The sequence below is a fragment of the Homalodisca vitripennis genome, chromosome 2, assembly GCF_021130785.1.
Source record: "Homalodisca vitripennis isolate AUS2020 chromosome 2, UT_GWSS_2.1, whole genome shotgun sequence".
NCBI lineage: Eukaryota > Metazoa > Arthropoda > Insecta > Hemiptera > Cicadellidae > Homalodisca > Homalodisca vitripennis.
In genome coordinates, this window is record NC_060208.1 from 118,803,442 (window position 1) to 118,823,395 (window position 19,954).

Genomic DNA, 19,954 nt, shown 5'->3' on the forward strand with positions numbered 1-19,954 from the left:
GATAAAGACAAATTGAGATTGGCTTCCTCAGGATTTATTAGATTTTGTATTTTCTCCACGATAGTATGAGTGTCATTTGCAAACGATTTGTTTTCAGTGAGACTGTGCTCCAATTCTTCTTTTAATGAGTTGTTTGCTAGGCCGGTACTGCTCACAGTTAACCCTTGTGTTTTGGGGGTGGAGCAGCAGAGCTTTTCTTTTATGTTAGGTTGGAAATGTTCTTCACCGGTGCCTTGGAAAACTTCCTCTGCTCTTGATAGTGGTGCACGGTCTATGTGAAGTATAGTGGTTAATTCGGGGTTGTCTAGTATTGGGAGATTATTCATAACTTGGTTAGATTCAAGGAGGGTTTTGGTTGGGGATGGAGGAGAGATGTTGCAGTTTCTGCATTTCCAGTTTGATATCTCTTTCTTTGTGAGTTTTGTCACTTGTCTTTCTGTAAGATTCACACAACCACCATGGTACCAGAGGTTGCAGGTGCCTGTGCATAAAATACTGGAGTATTTTACCCCAATACCACACTCTCCACAGGGGTAGTTTCGAGCCTTTGCTCTGGTGTTTGGCATTATCTGGTGTCCTTTTACAGTGGGGCTGTGTGAACGGATAAAACAGCGAAGTAATGATTTCTGCTCCTTCAATTTAGTGGTGGCAATATGCAGCACAGATGTTTGGTGTTATTGCAGTTCTGAGTTGCAGTAGGGATTGTCAACAGGTAAGAATAAATAACAAGTATTTATCTGAGAATTTTGTCAATATAGTAATAAATATAAAAATCAATATTTATTGCTATTGTAGTGTTGTCAGGGTTCAGTTAAAATCTTGAAGTTGTCAATATATGGTTATTATTTTAAGAATTGTCAGGTGTTCTAAAAATGAGCAGATTCAGTTTTTTATATCCTGGTTTGTCTGTTTCCAGTAGTTGTTATATTTAAAGAGTTGTCAACTGTTATAAAATTGAGTAAATCAGTTTTTTGTATCCTGGTTTGTCTGTTTCCAGTAGTTATTATATTTAATTTAAAGAGTTGTCAGGTGCTCTGAAAATGAGCTGATTCAGTTTTTTATATCCTGGTTTGTCTGTTTCCAGTAGTTATTATATTTAAAGAATTGCAACTGTTATAAATAAATATAATTCTTAGAGTAGCTGGCTGAACAAAGAACAGCTGATTAAAAATTTGAAAAGACTCTTTCACTTAATAACATATGTTTGCTGCAATGCATTTCTTACGGGTATTTCTGTAACCAGTGGGGCGGAATCCTGAATCGGGAAAGGGATAAAAAGTATCCTATAACCTTCTACAGATCAAGACGAACAAATTAAAAAAAAAATTAGGCGAATCCGTCCAGCCGTTTGTGAGTGATGCTGTTACACACGAACAGTTTCATTTTTATATTATAGATACGTTAGGAACCTCACTTCTTTAAAAGGAAATTAATCAAGGCTTCATATATTAAATTAGCAGACCATCCAATCAATCAACCAGCAGTCGAGATTAGACTGCTTTAGTTGCTAATTCTGAAAAATTAACTGAAAAGAAAACCAAAAGTATCAAGCAGTCATTTGTAATAAACCAATGTGGAGTCACAGTATGGCTTTAAGAAGTTCATCTAGAATGAACCAATAACAAGACCCACTCCCATTCCCTCCTTTTTGCTACTATATTGTTTCTGCCGTAACTACTGCTTAGTGGCCTCTGGTTAGTTGTAGGTGGTTGGTCGGTGGAAGCAGACCTATTATGACCTGTATTCAGTAGTTCAGTTTTAATAATTGGTGTTGTGTTTTTAACAAGTGCATGTTGTAGAGTTAGTGAAGTTGACACACAACATGGTGGTTGTGATTTCTGACTTATGCATGTCACAATGCTTTGGTATGATTTGTTTATTTTAACCCAGATTTTAATGATGTGTTAAAACGATCTCGAAACGTATTTGACTCAATTTGATCTTGAGGGCAGCAGAGAGATCTGATTAGATTCTTCAAAGAAGTCTCTAGGCTTTGATGTTCAGTAACACAGGTAAAACGCTCTTAAGGTCTTTCAACCTTTTTGATGTGGCAGTGGTTGATGTAGATCTCCGATTGGCTTCTATTCAGGACGTCTTCCCCTCTCGTGCAGCCCTTGAGTACTTTCTTCTTGGTGTCCTCTTCCTGTACAACACTCTTTTGTAGTCTCTTCAACAAAAAGAAACTGGCAACAAAGAAAGAACTGTTGGATTACCTGTTCAAGAGTATTAAGCCTTCCTTCTTGATTTCCTTTGGAGATTAGTGTTAGCAAGAGAATCTAGAAGAACATCCACTTGCAGAGTGAATCTTTTTAGTAAGACAAGTGGTATCCTTGGAAATAAATAACAATGTGGGATTTAATTTTTCTGTTCCATTAAACTCTCATGTACAAATAAATATTGTTTAAAAATATTGCCAATAAATCTTTGAATAAAATAAATATTCCTAGGCTTTTTATGTACAAAATACATGAACATTATAATATACTGCTATAAGAATGAACTCATAACATTTGTGACAAACTTATTATTTCAATGATTGATGAAAATATAGAATCTAAATGTTTTGGCTGAGAATTACACTTTTTTTTGTTAACCTAATAACTTATGTGGACTTTCTTTTCTTTTAAAATAAAAATTATATTCAAACGATCAAAAGAAGAATATGGTACTGCGTTTTAAAAAGGTAGAAAATAATTTTGAAGATCAATAATTCAGTTTAAAATACAGTATATAACAATTAATTGTAATTTTTGATCACAATCATGTAATTATTACGAATAAATTATACTGGTGGAATACTTAATGAGTTCTTTTGCATAGATATTAAAATTTGTTTTCTTCTATAGAAGATCTTATAGAATTTAGAGATAAGGATATAATCTGCCATCAAAAGAAGTCTTGGTGTTTCCCAGAGGAAAACATGAGCTCTCAGGTCTGGAGGACTGGGATGAATATGAATTTTGAACCAGTAAGAAACCTTGACCAGTATAAATATAAGTGCCAGTATGCATGCTCATGATAACTGTTCACGTAACAACTTTTAATAAACAAAAGTTTGTTTTTAACATAAATAAGCACTTGGAATGACCGGCAATAAAAAGAAGCAATCCGATTTAACTGCTCATTTATGGTACAAACAAATGAAAGCCTGCATTCCTTATAATAAAAATACATTATGTTTTTAAAAATAAGAATGCCGTTTACAATAACAGTAGAGATTGTGGCAATAGAATGTTACAAAACAACCATACTAAACTAACAATATGTTTATAGTTTGTTGGGTTACAAAGATTAAGCCACTGCAATCAATTTTATGGTTTGAAAATATTTATTTACATTAAATTCGTATCTATTTAAGTTAGCATCTCTGAATAAACAAGAACCAGAAATATTTTTCATCACCCCATTTGTAATAACAGATATTTAAAGTCAGAAATGTAGACAACTTTGTAATTAGGCTTAAGTAAAAACTGTGAAGATTGAAATACGAAATGTCCACAAAATACGTGATTTTAAATATCTTATAAATAAAAATGAAACACTAAATGTTTTGTTAAGCGCTAATCTCAAGACCAGCTAGACCAATTCAGCTATTCTTTTTTTTAATATTTGTTGAAGTCCGAGAAACTACTCAAAGTTTTATTTAACATTCGAGGATTGCGTGTAAAACCGCAGGTAACTGCTAGTTTTTATGAATAAAATTTATTTGTATATTAGAGTAAATACTATCCAGCCTTATAATATACTGTTAGTAACAAACCTACTCTCCACTGTACAAGTTAGGCAAGGAGTTAATCTTCATTCATTATTACTAAACAATTAGGTCACTATTGTTTTTTTTATTTCATCAATAAAAAACATGACCGAAACGGAACGTTTTTTACAAAATAATAAGACTATCAAGTGGTTAAAATTTGCTTGTTCAGTCAGCCGAATTTTGACATAACTTCACAACTTACTGGCAAAACTGGTCTCGCCTTAGTAAATGTATGATTTGTGGACTGTTTGTTCTATGATACTCTGTATTTGCTGAATAAAAAAACATTATTAATTTCAAAGTGATCGTCCACACATTATCGCAGATTAAATTTGTCTAAGTTTACATTATTTATGAAAACCTAATAATTGTAGGAGGGTTGAAGTAATTTTAATTGTGGATCATAAATAATTAACAGAAACATTCCACTTTAATGGTACACACTGAAATATTGGTTATAAAGGTAAAAACAGCAACAATATGTTGTGACGTGTTATCCAGTCTGGTATTTAGGTATATATACATACATTTTATATATATATATTTATAAAATTTATACCAAAATAATATCTGTAAAAGTAAAAGCGTGAAGATAAAATTATAATGAAAAAATATTTCTCATGATATATTATCTCTATACTATCTATATACGAAACATTTACTTTTACATATACTTTGACACATCATTTTAAAATAATTTTTGTTAAAACAGTACTGGGAGAAATAATTAACACATTTATGAGTTCTGTATTGAGAAAATGTATATTATCGAAATCATTGACACGGCTACATGACCAACATGAAAAGATGAAACATTAGTCTATAACAGGTAGTAATGAAAAAGTGTTATGTCAACAGCGGTATTGTATATGCAGAAACATGGAGTTACACATAAAGCAACACTGCAGTCTGGGCAATGGTATCTGGATACCCTGCAGATATTCTTACCGTGTGTGTCCCATACTCTGCTGCAAATTACACAGTGACGAGTAGGGTGGTCCTTCCCTGCCGTGGCTGGAATGTATTCAGGGAAATGACATTTAGTCAGCCTTACTTGGTCGTCCCTGTTTCACCTTCATGTATTCGCTCAAGTGCATTTCCATTGTTCTTTTGGTTACTTCCAGTCTGAACTGAAGGGGGCTAAGTTGGCCATCACATTTTATGTAAAGGACATAATGCTTTCTACACATACAGAGGTCAATAAGATGAAAATATACTTTTTTCCTCTTTTCCTAGTGGAAGTGTAGGTGGAACCGTGCTAGTTTACACGATCCACTCCACCTATAGTGTCGTTATAGTCTACCACAACATTAGGCCTTTTGGTTGTAACTCCCCGTTTCACCACCCCACCATTATTGCAGGATGATTGGTGGAAAGAAGGGCAACAATCCTCTTGTCTTGCAGGACATTTATTTACTTTCCTTTTTTTAGTGAGAGACTACATTTCCTTTTTCCATTTTTTTCTTCATTGGCTTCGGGACATCTTTTTTTAACAGTTTTATTATACCATAGGTATCAGTCTTATTACCAATAAGAACCTGTTAGTTGGATTTTATATATACGGATCTGGAGTAAACTTAGCAGTGCCCCTGGGAAAACACACGTTCTTCCAAACGGAAGTCATGGCAATTGAATCGTACGCCAGAAGACTCATAAAAATGAGACAAAAAGGAACAGCATACCTAATCCTTTTAGATAATCAGGAAAAATTAGGAAATAATTCCTGGGGTGTATTTTTTCAGCCCCAAGGATATCAGAGAACAGAATCCTCAAATTTGATTGACTCCTGTAAAAGTTCCAGATTCTGAGGGCATAAACATAAAGTAAAGGAACTCATAGGTTTTAAACTGGTGGCTATTTCTATTTAAAGTTTTAAACGTATCCAATTCAATGTGTATAAGTGAATATTTTTTACATACATAATGTCAGGTGAATTTTAACTAAACTGAGTCCACTTTTTATAAAGAAAATTATATGCTTATAACAGTTTATGTCTTGTAAGTTTTGAAGATTATGGAGTTTTTAAAAGTTTGAATGTGTTACAATGATATTAACATGCCAAAATTGACAGTATGTTTTGCAAGTATTAAAACATCTAAATTAACAATGCAACTTTAGTTTGACATTTAGATACAATATCCACATGTGAAATCTACCTTTCTTCCAACTGAGCCGGAAGAGATATTTTTATTTTGCTTTAAAATAAAACAATTTTGGAACAATGCTTTAAAATATCACTCAAAAGATATGTAACACTCTGTGTAGGAGTTTCCTAAGTACTTTAAAGAAAGTAGGATATCAGAGTTCAATTTTCCTATTACTTTAAGAAATTGATCTAACACTTTTCTTATTGATTTTCCTTGTAACAAAAATATAATAGGCAGAACTGTACAGTACTTCTAAAATTTTAGGGATCCTAACTTTTATATATATATATATATTTAAAACAAATTATTCTTTTTTTAAATACAAGCAGGCTTTTTAGTTCAAAATGTAATTTTGGAAAGATTGTTTTTAAACATAATTGATTTTTAGAACTTGACATCTTTGAAAGATGGATCGGTATCACACCACTTTTATTTTTAGTTCAGAACTGTAATGGATGTTATTATTATTTGTAATGGGTATATTATATTATTAGATAGATATAATAGATCTAGTAAACCCATTCTTTCAATGTTTCAGTCCCTGGTAGACATGGCTCCCAAGTACATCTTGGAACACTTCCTGGAGTCTGAGCTGCTTATCAACATCACGGAACACGAACTGGTCCCGGAACACGTAGTGCTCACCCCGGAGGAGAAGCAGGAGCTACTCCACAGATAGTATCCTTTTATATACAGTAACATCAGTACTCTGAGTATTCTTTATTCAAGTCGTTAGTTGTCTTTTTGAGCAACTCCATGAGTCAAGCGATGAAAAATTGAATGAAATATATTCCTACAGAGTGTTCAAAAAGCATAAAATCAAAGTATCTATTATTGTTTTGAACCATTGCAGATTACGCCAAATAAATGTACATACTAATCAATACTTTTATATCTTTGAAGCAGCTACCAAGTTTTTGTCATTTTATGAATAGAGGTGAGGGAACAAAACTTGAAAATTATTTCACAGCTGCTATTTATTGTTGTTTTGCAGAACAGGTTTATTGTTGACAACAAAATTGAACGTAACAACAGAATTTGGGTGAGCCATAAAATCCATTGCAACAGTTTTGTGACTTGAACATTTTTCATTGCGATCTACTCACAAACGTTTGGTTCTAATTTGCTTGAATTCAGTTTGTTTTCTTTAACCTTTATTAAATTAAGCCATGAATTAATGTTTGCTGCATTTTAATTTTTCAAACAAACAAATTTTGTGTGGCATTGGCGTCTCAAAAATATAATTTGACTTTTCTGACATATTTAGAACACCTAGTTAATAAATATCACAAGTCACACACAAATCTGAACAGCTAATACAGGATAGAGACTTTTATGTATAAGAAAACACATAAATAAGGTGGTATTTGACCTATTAATAAAAATTCTGTAATTTGAAAGTGTCACTGCTCTACCTTTTGGTGTTGGTGTCACTAGATTAAAAAAAGCAATATTTGCAAGATGGCATAATTTTTCTGGAACATTGCTTTTAAAACAGTAGCTGTCTGACCTATATTAGTTTATACATCGTTACATTTTGGTAGCAAACTTATTGAAACTGAAAGTTAACATTCTTCTGAACACAATAATACTACCAAGCATGCATGCATGCATGACCTTACTTGCTGATGCTCCATATTTTTGCTTAGCCAAAAATATTTTTAAGTTGCATGTGATGTAGTAAAGGTTAAGGATGTATTAAGGTCTATTAATTATAATCTTTAGTTATCCTAAATATTACAAACTATTGGTTTAGTATAGAACATAAAAAAATATTCTTATGAATTCAAAGTTTACTTTTTGTTATGGCAGATGTTCTTTTTCATCCTCAAATTTGTTATAAAAATAAAACTAATGATCATAATGGTATAAATTTACTATCAAAAGTTAAATACATACGTGGTTACTTTTCAATTTGTCATACCGGGCTCCAAGCTTTCCAATACTCTCTTCCTGACAAGATGGGTTTCCATGGTGTTTTGGACTGTGTCGTCAGTTTGGTCTGCCCTTTGGCTTTCAGAAGGTCTGCCATCCTAGCCACTTCAATTAGGGAACAGATAAAAGTCGCATGGCACTAGGTTAGTACTAAAGGCTGGATGGTCTAAAATTTCACTTAAATTTCATCAAGAAGCCTTTTCATCAAAGCAGCACTGTAAGGATAGGGATTGTCATGAATAAGGACAATTCCACAAGAGAGCATTCCTCTTCCTTTGTTCTGAACGACTCCCAACAATCGTAATGTTTTACAGTATCCTTCTGCATTTATCATGATCCAAGGCTGTAAAAATTCCACATGTAGAACATCTTTCTGGTCCCAAAACACAGAAACAGTTGTTGTGGTTCTTGTTTAGTTTCTGGAGTGTCATACAGAACCCATGTTTTGTCTCCTGTCACAATTTTTTTTAAATAATCAGCTTCATAACGTTAAGAAAAGATAATGCTGCTACCATTCATTGAGCTTTGTGTTCATCGTAGGAAAGAACTTGCTAGGAATGGGGTTTACTGGATTCTCTGTTTGATAAAGTAATTTCTTTGGCTTTGGCAGACCTTAAAGCAAGTGTTTTTTCTGGTTTGTTGGCAAGGAGAATGTCTGAGTTACACTTCACCAGTATAATCTGTTCTACTTCTAGATGTTGGAAAACTAGATGTGAGAAAGGGAAACAAACATCTTAATGTTACCCAATTGGGTACATGACCCCTGAATATGGGATTCAATGAGTTATGTTCTGTGGTTATGGATTATGATGTTACGTTTTATGGTGTATCAGAAACATGGCTCTACCCATCTGACTCCTTGTATAATTACACAATGCCCGGTTTCATTTTGCTGAAGTTGTGATTGGCACAAATATGTGGTAACTTTCTGTTTGTTTTTAAAAGTTTGTTCATAAAGTAACATTTAATCTGTGAGCGACAGTACCTTGCAGTGAATTGAGACTGGACATTGAGTATATTTACATTGTTTTGAAAGTAAAAGTTGTGCTATATGTAGTTTAAGGCCTACCAACCTTGTATATACCCGCCTGTGCTTTTTCCACGTGATATTTGTTGACCTGACGGTCTGTTTAAAATCAGTTATATTTTTGGAAGATCTAAATATTGATCTTGTATCAAGGAATATTCCAGATTCAAACTATTTATTGCTCTTAAAACATAAAGCAATCCAACTTATAAGTGAGCACAAGAGATATAACAAACCATTCCGCGACTTTGTTGGACCACATCGTTGTGGACAGGTCAGTTGGGATTAAGAAGAACTGTGTTCTTGACATTCCCACCATAAAAGACCACAAAGGGGTAAATATATCAGACCACAGGGTTGTTTATACTCTGCTTTAGATCCAGGAGGAGGAGAGTGAGTCCAAAATAATCTCATGTAGAGATTACTCTCGATTTAATTTTGAGAAAATCTTTGATGAAGCTGAAAGATGGACTAGGAATTAGGGGCATACAGCATATTAATGAACTAGAGACATTTATAATATCAAACATTATCATAGTTTTTGATGAGCATGCTCGTGTTGTTGTAAAAAGGTACGGAAAAATAATGCTCCTTGGAAAAATTATATGATTAAGGAGCTTACAAAACTAAAAACAAATTATGAGTAAATATTGGAAATCAAGGAGCGACAATGATTGGGATAGAAATATAGAACAAGATATAAAACAGTTCTGGTCTTATATATCAGGCAGAAATACAAATTGCATACCAGCAAATATTGGTGCTGAGAAAATTAGCAAATGTTTCACTGAAATGCGATTGAGCTGCAAAGCAAATAAAATAATAATAATAACAATGAACTTTGGGAAGCTCAGAGAACTACTTATGAATATTTCACACCAGTGGCAAACGAGGAATATATTAAAGTAATGAACACAAAATCTATGGTGGTGGGCCCAATACAGATGGTTAAAGTTATAAGTCCATTTGTTATAACAGCTCTAACACCTTAAATCAATTTGTCACCCACTGATAAGATTAAAAATTATAGATTCAATTTGACCTCGAATGCTAGGATGAACTCGTATCATAGAGACAGACATCAGGTCACGAAACTGGGAGGTGTTACTTCAGGACCTTTTATGAAACTGTGCAGTGTTCCTTAGGGGAGCTGCCTGGGGCCCATTCTTGTCAACCTGTATGTAGCTGACCTCCCCAGTTGTGTGATGAACTGCACATATCACCAATAGGCAGATGATTGCCAACTGCACTTAGCCTATAAGCGTGAAGTAATGGAGACTGCCATTGAAGACATTAACTACTATGTACAGAAAATCTGTTAATGATTAGTCAACAACGGTGTAAGATGAAATAAAAACAAAAGCGCAGACCTGCATATTGGACCTCACGACCTGGTATAGGCCCTCAGAATAACTACCTCACTCTTTCTGATTATGTCACCTATACAGTCCAAAAAGCAGTGGTATGATTAAAAAACCTGTACAGGTTCAGGGACTTGCTTCCGGAGACCATCATGCTTCAACTTGTACAATTACTTATCCCATCAGCTGTCTACTATTGCTATTGTGCGTACGAAAACACTATCTCAAGGGGGAGACTAATAGAATTAAGAAATTACAAAACCCTACCATTCGGTACTTTTACCATCTTGAAAGGTGGGATTATGCAACCTGCTTTCTGGAATCTCCTTCCTATGGAAGCCACATGCAGGTTGCAGACGTGCTCGACTTTGCACAAGATGTTTACAACCAGAGAGCCTCCTTATCTTAGCAAGAGACTTGTTAATGGAAGGAGGTCACCCTGCACAACACACATCATTACAAAAGCTCAACTTTCTCAGGGTCACGTAGGAAATTGGATGGTCATTTTTTTTCTTTCTTTGGACTAAAAAGTGTACAATAACTGAAGAAATACTGCTCTGCCAATCTAGACTTTGTCTATAAAATAGTTTGTAACTGAGATAAGTTCAAAATAAAACACCATTTTCTTTCATTCACTCATTTATCAGACTCTTCGAACCTTAGAACCGATTGAGCACAAATATTCCTGTAGCTTAGTTGTTCTGTTACGATAGGGTAGAGGGCAGATCTTGAAATTTCAGGAAATTTATAAGGCAATTCACTAATGGTAAACATCCAATTGCCTTTAACTATTTCATCAATTTCTTCAACACTCTTCTTTTATAACAAACTTGTACAACTTTGGTTTTCAAAAAAAACTTCATCATGAACATCAACTCGTCCTTTTTTTACATTTTCTGCACCACTCATGCATTACAAAGTTTTCACTGTATACTCATTACATTCTTCAGTGAATTTCTGCTGTGTTTATTCCTCAGCTTGCAAAATTTAATAACACTGCACTTAGTAGGAGAATCAATCGTAGTACCCATGTTTACGTGTTTTTAGATGAACTTGTAATTTTGTCAGATGATTGTCACTGTGTGAGGTGTTAGCGGAAGAGGTGTGCATTCAACTACTGCACAGTGTTGCATCATATCTAAAATAGCCCTAAAACAGGACAGCCTAAGTTAATGTATGAGTAATGTTACTGGAGATCCAAAATCTGATGGTTCAGTATTGTCTGTAACCACAGAGGTGATAAATTATTCATTACAGTAAGTCATGGTTATTTAAAGTAAACAGTAAATAATATACTGTTATAAACGTATAGTATTTGATTGTTAGAACTAACAAATTCTCAATAAATTTTCAAAGTTCTTTAAATTTTCTTTTATGTCTTAATCATTCTATTCCTATTTAGTAATTATCTATTGAGATAATAGCATCTTATTGTAAGAATTTAGTAATCAACTTTGATGATACAAACAACTCTTAGGTAGGCTACTTGAATGTTTAACATTTTAGTTTGGGTAAGATTTGTTTGAATTTTGAAACCTTCTCCAATCTGAAAAAAGATGAATTTGCTCAGACAGTCAGTTCAGAGGAAACATGCTATCTATTATTGTTGTCTTCCATCAACCACCTTGCTATCTACTATTGTCTTCATCATCCTCCTATGAACAAGACGATATTAATGATAGATCTGTGATTTCTAATTAACAAGTTGTGGGTGTTGGGAGACATAATAGAGAACCAGTTTTATTCCCTGCATGGCTGCAAAGCCAAGCAGCTTTTGAACTCAAACTTAGGAAACCTACCAGCTGTCTCCCTGTGGCTTTTACAGATTTTCCTGCCAGAGTTCACACATACAGTCTTTAACTGTCATCCAAACTCTAAAGCAGAATTCTAGAATGGTCGTGCATTCAATGTTCTTACTAGGTAAAATATAAATTCCAGGGCTTGGATCAGAGAAAGAAAATATCTGCATTCCTGATGACCAACATTCTTAGATCAATGTAAAAAGTCCACTAGTTGTTGCATTTTATTTATGCATAGTAGCCTGGAGAATATGGCAGACAGAATAAATCATGTCTTTGCGGTGTTGAGTTTCGTCATTACTCTATTCATTGATTGGGTGATAATCCAAGGATGTTCCGTTTTTCTATTAACAGAGAACAATGTCTTCATCCTTCTTTGCATAAATCTTGTGGGTTCTAAGAAGAGACAGTGGGTCTAAGTAGATCCTTTTAATCTCATACAATTACACACCCATGTCAAGTTACAGCTAAGGACCTTACGCTCTCAGCCATAATATTTTTTTTTTACTTTCTTGTCTCAAGTTACAACTAAAGACTCCTTCTTAAAATATATTGTCAAGATTGGAAGCATTAAGTAATTATCCTCTCTCCAAACATCTCTTGTATGAACTTCACCCTAATTATTTCACATTCCTTTTTCACTAACTTTGCTTTGTTTATCTTTCGGCTCATTTTTTGGTCGCTGAGTAAGGATCCATTACTACTTTTCCCCTTCTGATCTCCATCTGAATCTTTTCTTATAGGTCTCACAGATTCTGTATTGGTCTCTCAAGTGTAGGATGGTTGTTAACACGCGAGAGATCGCGCCCGCGGCAGTTTGCCGCGCTTTTTTTATTTCTTTATATTTTCGTTTGCAGTGATGCCCCAGGATAACAGGGTCTCGTTTTATCCCTCCCAGTACATCCCTGCGCCTGACCTTGACAACCGTTAGTCTGTCGCTGGCTTTGTTTGCGAGTGGTGGAATTTCTGTTGTAGCTCTACACCTGCCGCGGCAATATGCCTTCGCGGGATCTCTCCCGTAGTGCATTCTGTTAAATCTGCGAATATTGGAAATATTTCTAAATCTTCAATATTTTAATGTTCTTGTGTTTTTTGTAACGTTTTCGAATACATACACACTTCTTCAGTTAGCTTAGACGATAATGTCCACTGAAACAAAAATAGTAAACTTGTACTAATTTACGGGTTTTTATATTTTAACTTTTTATGAAACTTAGAAAGAAATTTTAATTTTTCGTTAACATTTATAATTTTTCTTTGATATAAAATAGGTTTCTTCATTTGCACATAATATTTTATTGAATTAGTAATATTTTGCCTAAATATTGATTTATTATTATATTATAACGTTTTTGAGGCAATTTGTTTTGTTTTAAGGAAATATACATATTATAAAATTTATTTCTTCCTCATAATAAAATACTTTATTGTAATAAAATGTTTCATTTAAAAGCCTAATTTATATTATTGCGGCAAATTGCTCACACGCGACCTTTTTCGTACCAAAAAGTCACCAATTCCGAACCAGATATACAGTGTATCATAATAATATTTCTCTTTGTTAGAACTTAAGTACCCAATTACTTTTATTAGTATATACTGAAAGACAGTAATAGATACAACACACAGTTTTTTTATTGAAACTTTTCTCACCAAATTAAAGCTGCAATTTGAGTAAAAGACGAGCGTGAGCAATTTGCCGTCGCGCGACCTCTCGCGTCCAGGAAGTGAGTGCGATCTCTCGCGTGTTAAAGATTACAGTAAAAAATCTTTTTCATGAAGTCAACTCTACCTTACCATTCAGTTCTATTCACTTGTCGCTAAAGGTATGTCCAGAGTATGTGCATTCTGTCTCTGAGTTACTTGCAGATTGAATTAGGCATACGTCTGGCAAGGTTTGGCAGCTTCAGCCACCATCCTGTGTACTTTTTCCAGACCATATTTTGTCTCACTGAAGTACATCGACCTTACATCCTTTTGCTGTGCACACCCACAACAACTTGAGAGACATTAGATTTCTCTACAAATGGCACCTTCCCATAATCCACATCCTCCAAAGTGGAGTGTGATATTCACCACCACAATGGCTACTCACCTGTAGGTCAGATCCCATTTGCTTCTACTCTGGCACTTCAAAATCTTTCTCAAATTAATGTTCGTAGTTAGCTGTCCATATTGTGACTCCACTATCACTATCTGCACTGCCAAAGTAGCCAGACTATTGATGATGGCCAATTATTGGGTTTATCATAGTAATTTATAATCAGAGTAAGAATTTTTTACTCTGATAATAAATTATTAAAACAGTATTTCATTACAATGTTATTAACAGTTTGTGTAATCGATATAAAATGTGTTTACAAGATCCTAAGGATGATGCTTTGTCTAGGTCATTTTTAATACAGATTTGCATTGTGATTATTACTTAGTGGTACAAATTTTTTTTTATATTTCCTATTGCTCCAACAATCTTTATTTGTGTGTCTTTTTTATGTAATGGAGGTTTTTATAAAATTGGCTACAATGAAGCAAAGGTAATTCAAACCTAGAAATTCACTTAAGTTAGTTCTAATAAAAAGAGTTCATTTGTATTGCACTGCATGCAACAATTGATAGTTTTTAGGTCTGACTGACTAAACCGTATTTTCAATGCAATTCATTTTTATTTGTGATAAACATACAGTCAGTATTTACATACATACAGTCTGTGCAATAAAGTGTTGTGTGGTCTAACCTAGCATGATGTTTTGTGTGCCTTAACCATTTCACAGTAAACTGAAGGAGAACCAGTTAATGAGAATACAGGCAGGTGATCCGGTCTCTCGGTACTTTGGACTCAAAAGAGGACAGGTCAGTATGTAGACCGTACTCAAGATGTTCAAAATATCTGCCATCCATTACTAGTTTTGTGAACAATTCTAGACGAAACTTCTAAGTTAACCATGTCTTATATATTCAAAATATTGAAGGAAACCTTCCAACTGTAAATTTTAAAATGGTATTTCACACTTCTCTTAATCATCTTTATATTTCATAATTAGAACGAAAACAAAAACTCAACAATTTTAGCGCTCATCATAAGTTTCAAATTTATATTTTGCCTCATTATTTAAGACACAAATTAAAATTTGAAACATTAAAGTCAATACTGACATTTAAACATTTTGAAAAATATTAAAACTAAGTGAAAAGTGCTGAGTATAATTTCAAATACTCTTAACCTCTTCAAGTTGTGAAGAAGAATTTTGAATGTGTAATTTCATTTCAATTGGAATAGAAAAATGTATTTTTATTGTACTTGAGTATTATTAGTAAAGTTAATTGTGATCACTTACTTGTAATTTTTTATTTTTTATTTTACGATAATAAGTCTTACAGATATATTTTATATACACCCCAGATATATATTATTTATACACCCCTTGAGTTACAATACTCAGAAAGTGCATCTGAACATTCTAGTTCTGATTTTGTAGACGGCACAGACAAAGACCCTGACTTCCAGCTTGAAGATATATTTTATGAATCTGAAGATTTTATTAACCCCACACCACCCCGCCAAAAAAATATTAGGCTACTTTGTAAGTTGTAGTAATGTAAGTTTTTTTTGTTGTAAAACAATTATTTCTCAACCAATGTTAATAAAATTTGGTATTTAAACTGAAAACTATGTAAGAAATGTAGTAATATTAGTTCACAAAGTAAAAATATTTCTTTTTATCATAGTAAACTGAAGCCAAACTAAAAAATAAAAATAAAAATTCTAAAATTTTATTTAATTTTTAATTTTTCTGGTTATTGTAAATAGTAATAAATGCTACCATATTGTTACCAAAAGAATTTAATTATGTACATGTGGATAAAAAATGGTGTAAGCACAATTTATAATAATGGACTTATAATAAATTTCACCGTCGTCTTCTTCGGTATGTCCACCATGAAATATGGTCACTTAAAAAAATGTGTACCTAAAAAATATTCAAATTTTTCGTCCTAAAAGGGTTAAGACAAATTAACCCCCAACACATAGGTTGAACTCAAGTTTTTTGTTTTGTTATGGATTTCATATCAAGATAGACACAAGTACAGATGGCTCTTAACCCTTTGCGATTGGTCGTCGACTATAGGTCGACCGTGGCAGTTTCGCTGAACACTAGCATGTCGACAATAGGTCGACCGGATAATGTCACTGCTTGTTTGGCCATTTCTAACCTACTGCTGTTCGGTATTTGAGTTATTCAGTACTTTGTACTTCTATTTTGGTTACGTGAATGCTACGTCGATCTTTATTCACGATATAGGAGGCATTGGAAGTGAAAATAAAAGACCAATACAACTGACGTCTGCACTTGTGCCGTGTTTACAAATATGGCTGGTCCAAGTACAAGTTTTACTGACGATGACGAAATATTAGATGATTGTGATAGTATTTTCAGTGAAATTAGTATCCAAAATGAAAAACAGATTATTGAAGAAGACCGTGATAGTGATTGTGAGTTGAATCATAGTGAAAATTCTTCTGAAAACATTGTGGTAAATGACGGTAACCTAGACGACGAAAGTGATGTGTTTGGATTGGAAACTTTAGGTAATGATGGGGAAGAATTTGATCAATTCGTGGATAATGTGATAGAAGTAGGACAAGGAGATGCAAATAATAGAGGTAGGGCTAGGCTACAAACTAGTAGACTAAGAGGAAGAGCTAGACATGTTACCCAAAGTAGGCCTAGGGCTGGAACAAGGCAAAATTATAATATATATAATGTATTATATATTATAATATAATGAATAACATGTATCTGATGAGATCCTAGTGCCTTTTCATCTGTATTCATGTAATTTTGGTTTATTACATATGTATAAAAAAAATAAAAATTATGTTTTTATATTTTTTACTTCTTTTTTATATTTATTAAATGTTACTTAAAGTTATAAAAAAAATATTATAAAATAATGTAAATATTCTTTTTAGGTTATTTACATTGATATATAAAGAGAAAAAAATAAAAAAGTTGCAGAAAAAGGGATTTAAAAATTGCATTTGTGTATTGTCAAAGAACTGTAAACTAACAGAAATTAAATACGACCTGAGGACAGTCGAAGCAATTTTTATTGAGACCTCAAAGGGTTAAGACCTATAACCAGTACATACCTGAGGGTAGGTTGAAAAGTATGTGCAAACCCATGGAGGTGGTAACATTGTGTGCATGCATTTATTTCATAAAGGGTAATACTTATTACCAATAAGGAGTAGTCACTTCATGTTTTTCACTATTTTAAATTATTTAAGTAGAGTGATTTCCTGATAATCATATGATATTTCCTATGGAAGGATCATAGTTGTTTCAGTTCTTTAAGTCTAAATGATTATTATCTGTGTATGAAACATTTAATCTTTCCTAAACATCTGAAACCAAATATCAGGCTAAAGACTGGGTTTTAGAGAAGAAATTTACAAGATAAAGCAGATTGTTTTTTCAATTGAGGTTTGTCAAGACTGTTTTTGAGAATGTCAAAAGTATCTTCTCGGAGTATTTTGGAAAAGCCAAAATTATTATAAGTGCTGTTTTGTATCTTTATTGGACTCACTAAGAAAATCTTGAGGAAAAATCCCATAGTTGATCCACAAAAAAGTAAAAATACTAGGAGATTTTCATGAAGATTTTACCAAATTGTACAAGATCAAGTTCCAATATACATCACCATCTCTTCCCCTATTCTCAAGATTTGTTTTTCTCAGATTACCAATTTTGGTTAGGAAGAGATGTCAGTTAAACAAGGATGAAATTGGTGAAATAAATGTATATTTTCAGACCAATCATATTATTTGGAATGGACATAGAAATCTAAAACAGCATTTAAGAGTACCGGTAGTAGTTGACATTTAAAAATAAACATACAACATCCCAAAATATTACCTACTTCTCATTATTACTCTAGGTTTTAAACAACTGTTGTATGAAACATCATAATTATGCTTGTTTTAAATGTTTTGTATTTTCTATATTTCAATAGCTGAGATGACTTGTATTTTGAAAATCAGGTTCAGTTTACTGGCTGAATTTAAAAAATGTAATCATTATTACTGCTTCATTTCTTATCAAGTTGCATTTAGTGGAGTGTGGTAATGTTAAAAACATAACATTAGTGTGTCTTCAATATTGGCTGTATTTTGACCAATATCAGCACATTTCTCTATATCCCATATGATTGGTTAACTGTAAATCCTCTGTAAGTTTATTTTGGTTTGAATGTATTTTGTAAGAAATTGACACATTAAAAACATTTGTTTATGATTTATTCGTGTGGTTCCTTAATATTGCAGCAATCTGAAAGAGAACAATTTGCCAAGAATTCAAACTGGCGATCCAATTTGCCGTTATTTTGGGCTTCGTAGGGGGCAGGTAACTCAGGAATTTTGAGCCTGGTTTGGAGTGAAATGTGTGGTCTAATAAAAATTTTTAGATTTCTGTATGAATTCCGTTATCACAAAATGTGTGCTTCTAACATGTGTGGCAGCTTTTTTAACAGGACATGTTTATTTCCAGTGAACAAAATATTTTTTTTATCTTCTTGGACAAATACATTAAAAAATGCATGTGTTTGAAAATAATTTGCAAAAGTACGTGTGCTTTTTGGAAATGAAAGTGGCTAGAATGTGCTTCTACTTTTAAGTATCTAAATTATTAAGCACAATTGACAATGAACATGTTTACAAAAATGTAGTAAGGTAGCAGTTATTTTAGTAATATACAACTAAATTTATTTATATTAACTTTACATTGTTATTACTCAAATTAAAATCCTCTTTCTCGCTGTACTGTTAGTTAAAATGTGCTCTGTAATTAAAAATCCAGTGGTTAGCTTTTTGTTGGAAAAAACTACAAACCAATTGAAATCCATCGCAAACCTTGTAACATTTATCAGAAGGGGATAATTAAGTTGATTTTTATTTACCTATTTCAATTTGTACATGTAAACATTTTGTATACATATACTATCACGATTACGGGTGTAAGCCTTAAGGCATCTTAACGTAGTGTGGATGTTCTACAAGTGAATGCCAATTCATTGTTGAGTGGAGCCCTAAGGTCATAAACATTTCTACTTGCACAACTACTTGATATTGTGGTTGGCTGGATTTTAAACAAAATTGGAATGGACGTTTTATGTGATAAATGCTTATCCTTGTGGAGGTTTTCTTATGTTTTTGAGAAAGGAGACAAAGTCCTAAGGTTAAAATCATTTTATAAACCATTGTGGTAAACACCTTGTATAGTAGGGGGTGTACAATTGTGCCGGCGACTTCCGCCAGTGAGGATGGTGGCAAGTTGTGGTACGGCATTCGTTTCTATTGACATAAACTAGGTACTGCCCCGCTTATCTTCCCTATTTACCAGTGATTATACATAACTGTACAACTTTGGCCTTTTCCAGTCCAACGTACAGCTACATGCTTCTTCTAGTAGTTTAATGGATTTCAGGCAAAATTGACAAATATTCTATAGGACATACAATAACCAACGGTAGCTTATAACTGGCTTTGGAGCCGAGAAAACAGAGCCCTCATGCCGAAAACGTTTTATGCTGAACTGCCATAGACACCTTTTGGTTGATCAAACATGAACATTCTATGTGGTAATTTAGGGTTGGTAGTCCTGGCCTTACCTAACTGGTAGAACTACATATCACTTTATATTAGGTTTAATTTTTCATAAAGTTTTATAAATCACATGAATTAATAATTAATCACTCAACAATTATCATGAATATGTGCAGTTCAGCATAAGCCTATTAGAAATCTGGGCGATTTGTGAGTAGTTGGTATTTAGTACCTTATCAGCCAAATAATTAACTGGAGACACCATTGTATACAAATGGTCTAGTTCTTGGAGATCTGACTACATGTCTGAGGTCATCTGAATAAA

General features: G+C 33.2%; 1 protein-coding gene across 3 annotated transcripts in view; it reads left to right on the forward strand.

Annotated features, from left to right (window-relative positions):
* LOC124354652 (DNA-directed RNA polymerases I, II, and III subunit RPABC1) overlaps positions 1–19,954 on the forward strand; it is a 52,372-nt gene that overhangs the window by 24,042 nt on the left and 8,376 nt on the right. Inside the window, exons 5-7 of one of the 3 annotated variants that reach the window (XM_046805276.1) lie at positions 6,443–6,582; positions 14,798–14,876; positions 18,352–18,430. In XM_046805276.1, coding sequence (XP_046661232.1) covers positions 6,443–6,582; positions 14,798–14,876; positions 18,352–18,423 — 291 coding nt within the window. In that variant the 3' untranslated portion in view covers positions 18,424–18,430. The remainder of the gene's footprint in view (positions 1–6,442; positions 6,583–14,797; positions 14,877–18,351; positions 18,431–19,954) is intronic. The other 2 variants (XM_046805278.1, XM_046805277.1) reach the window with 2 other exon arrangements.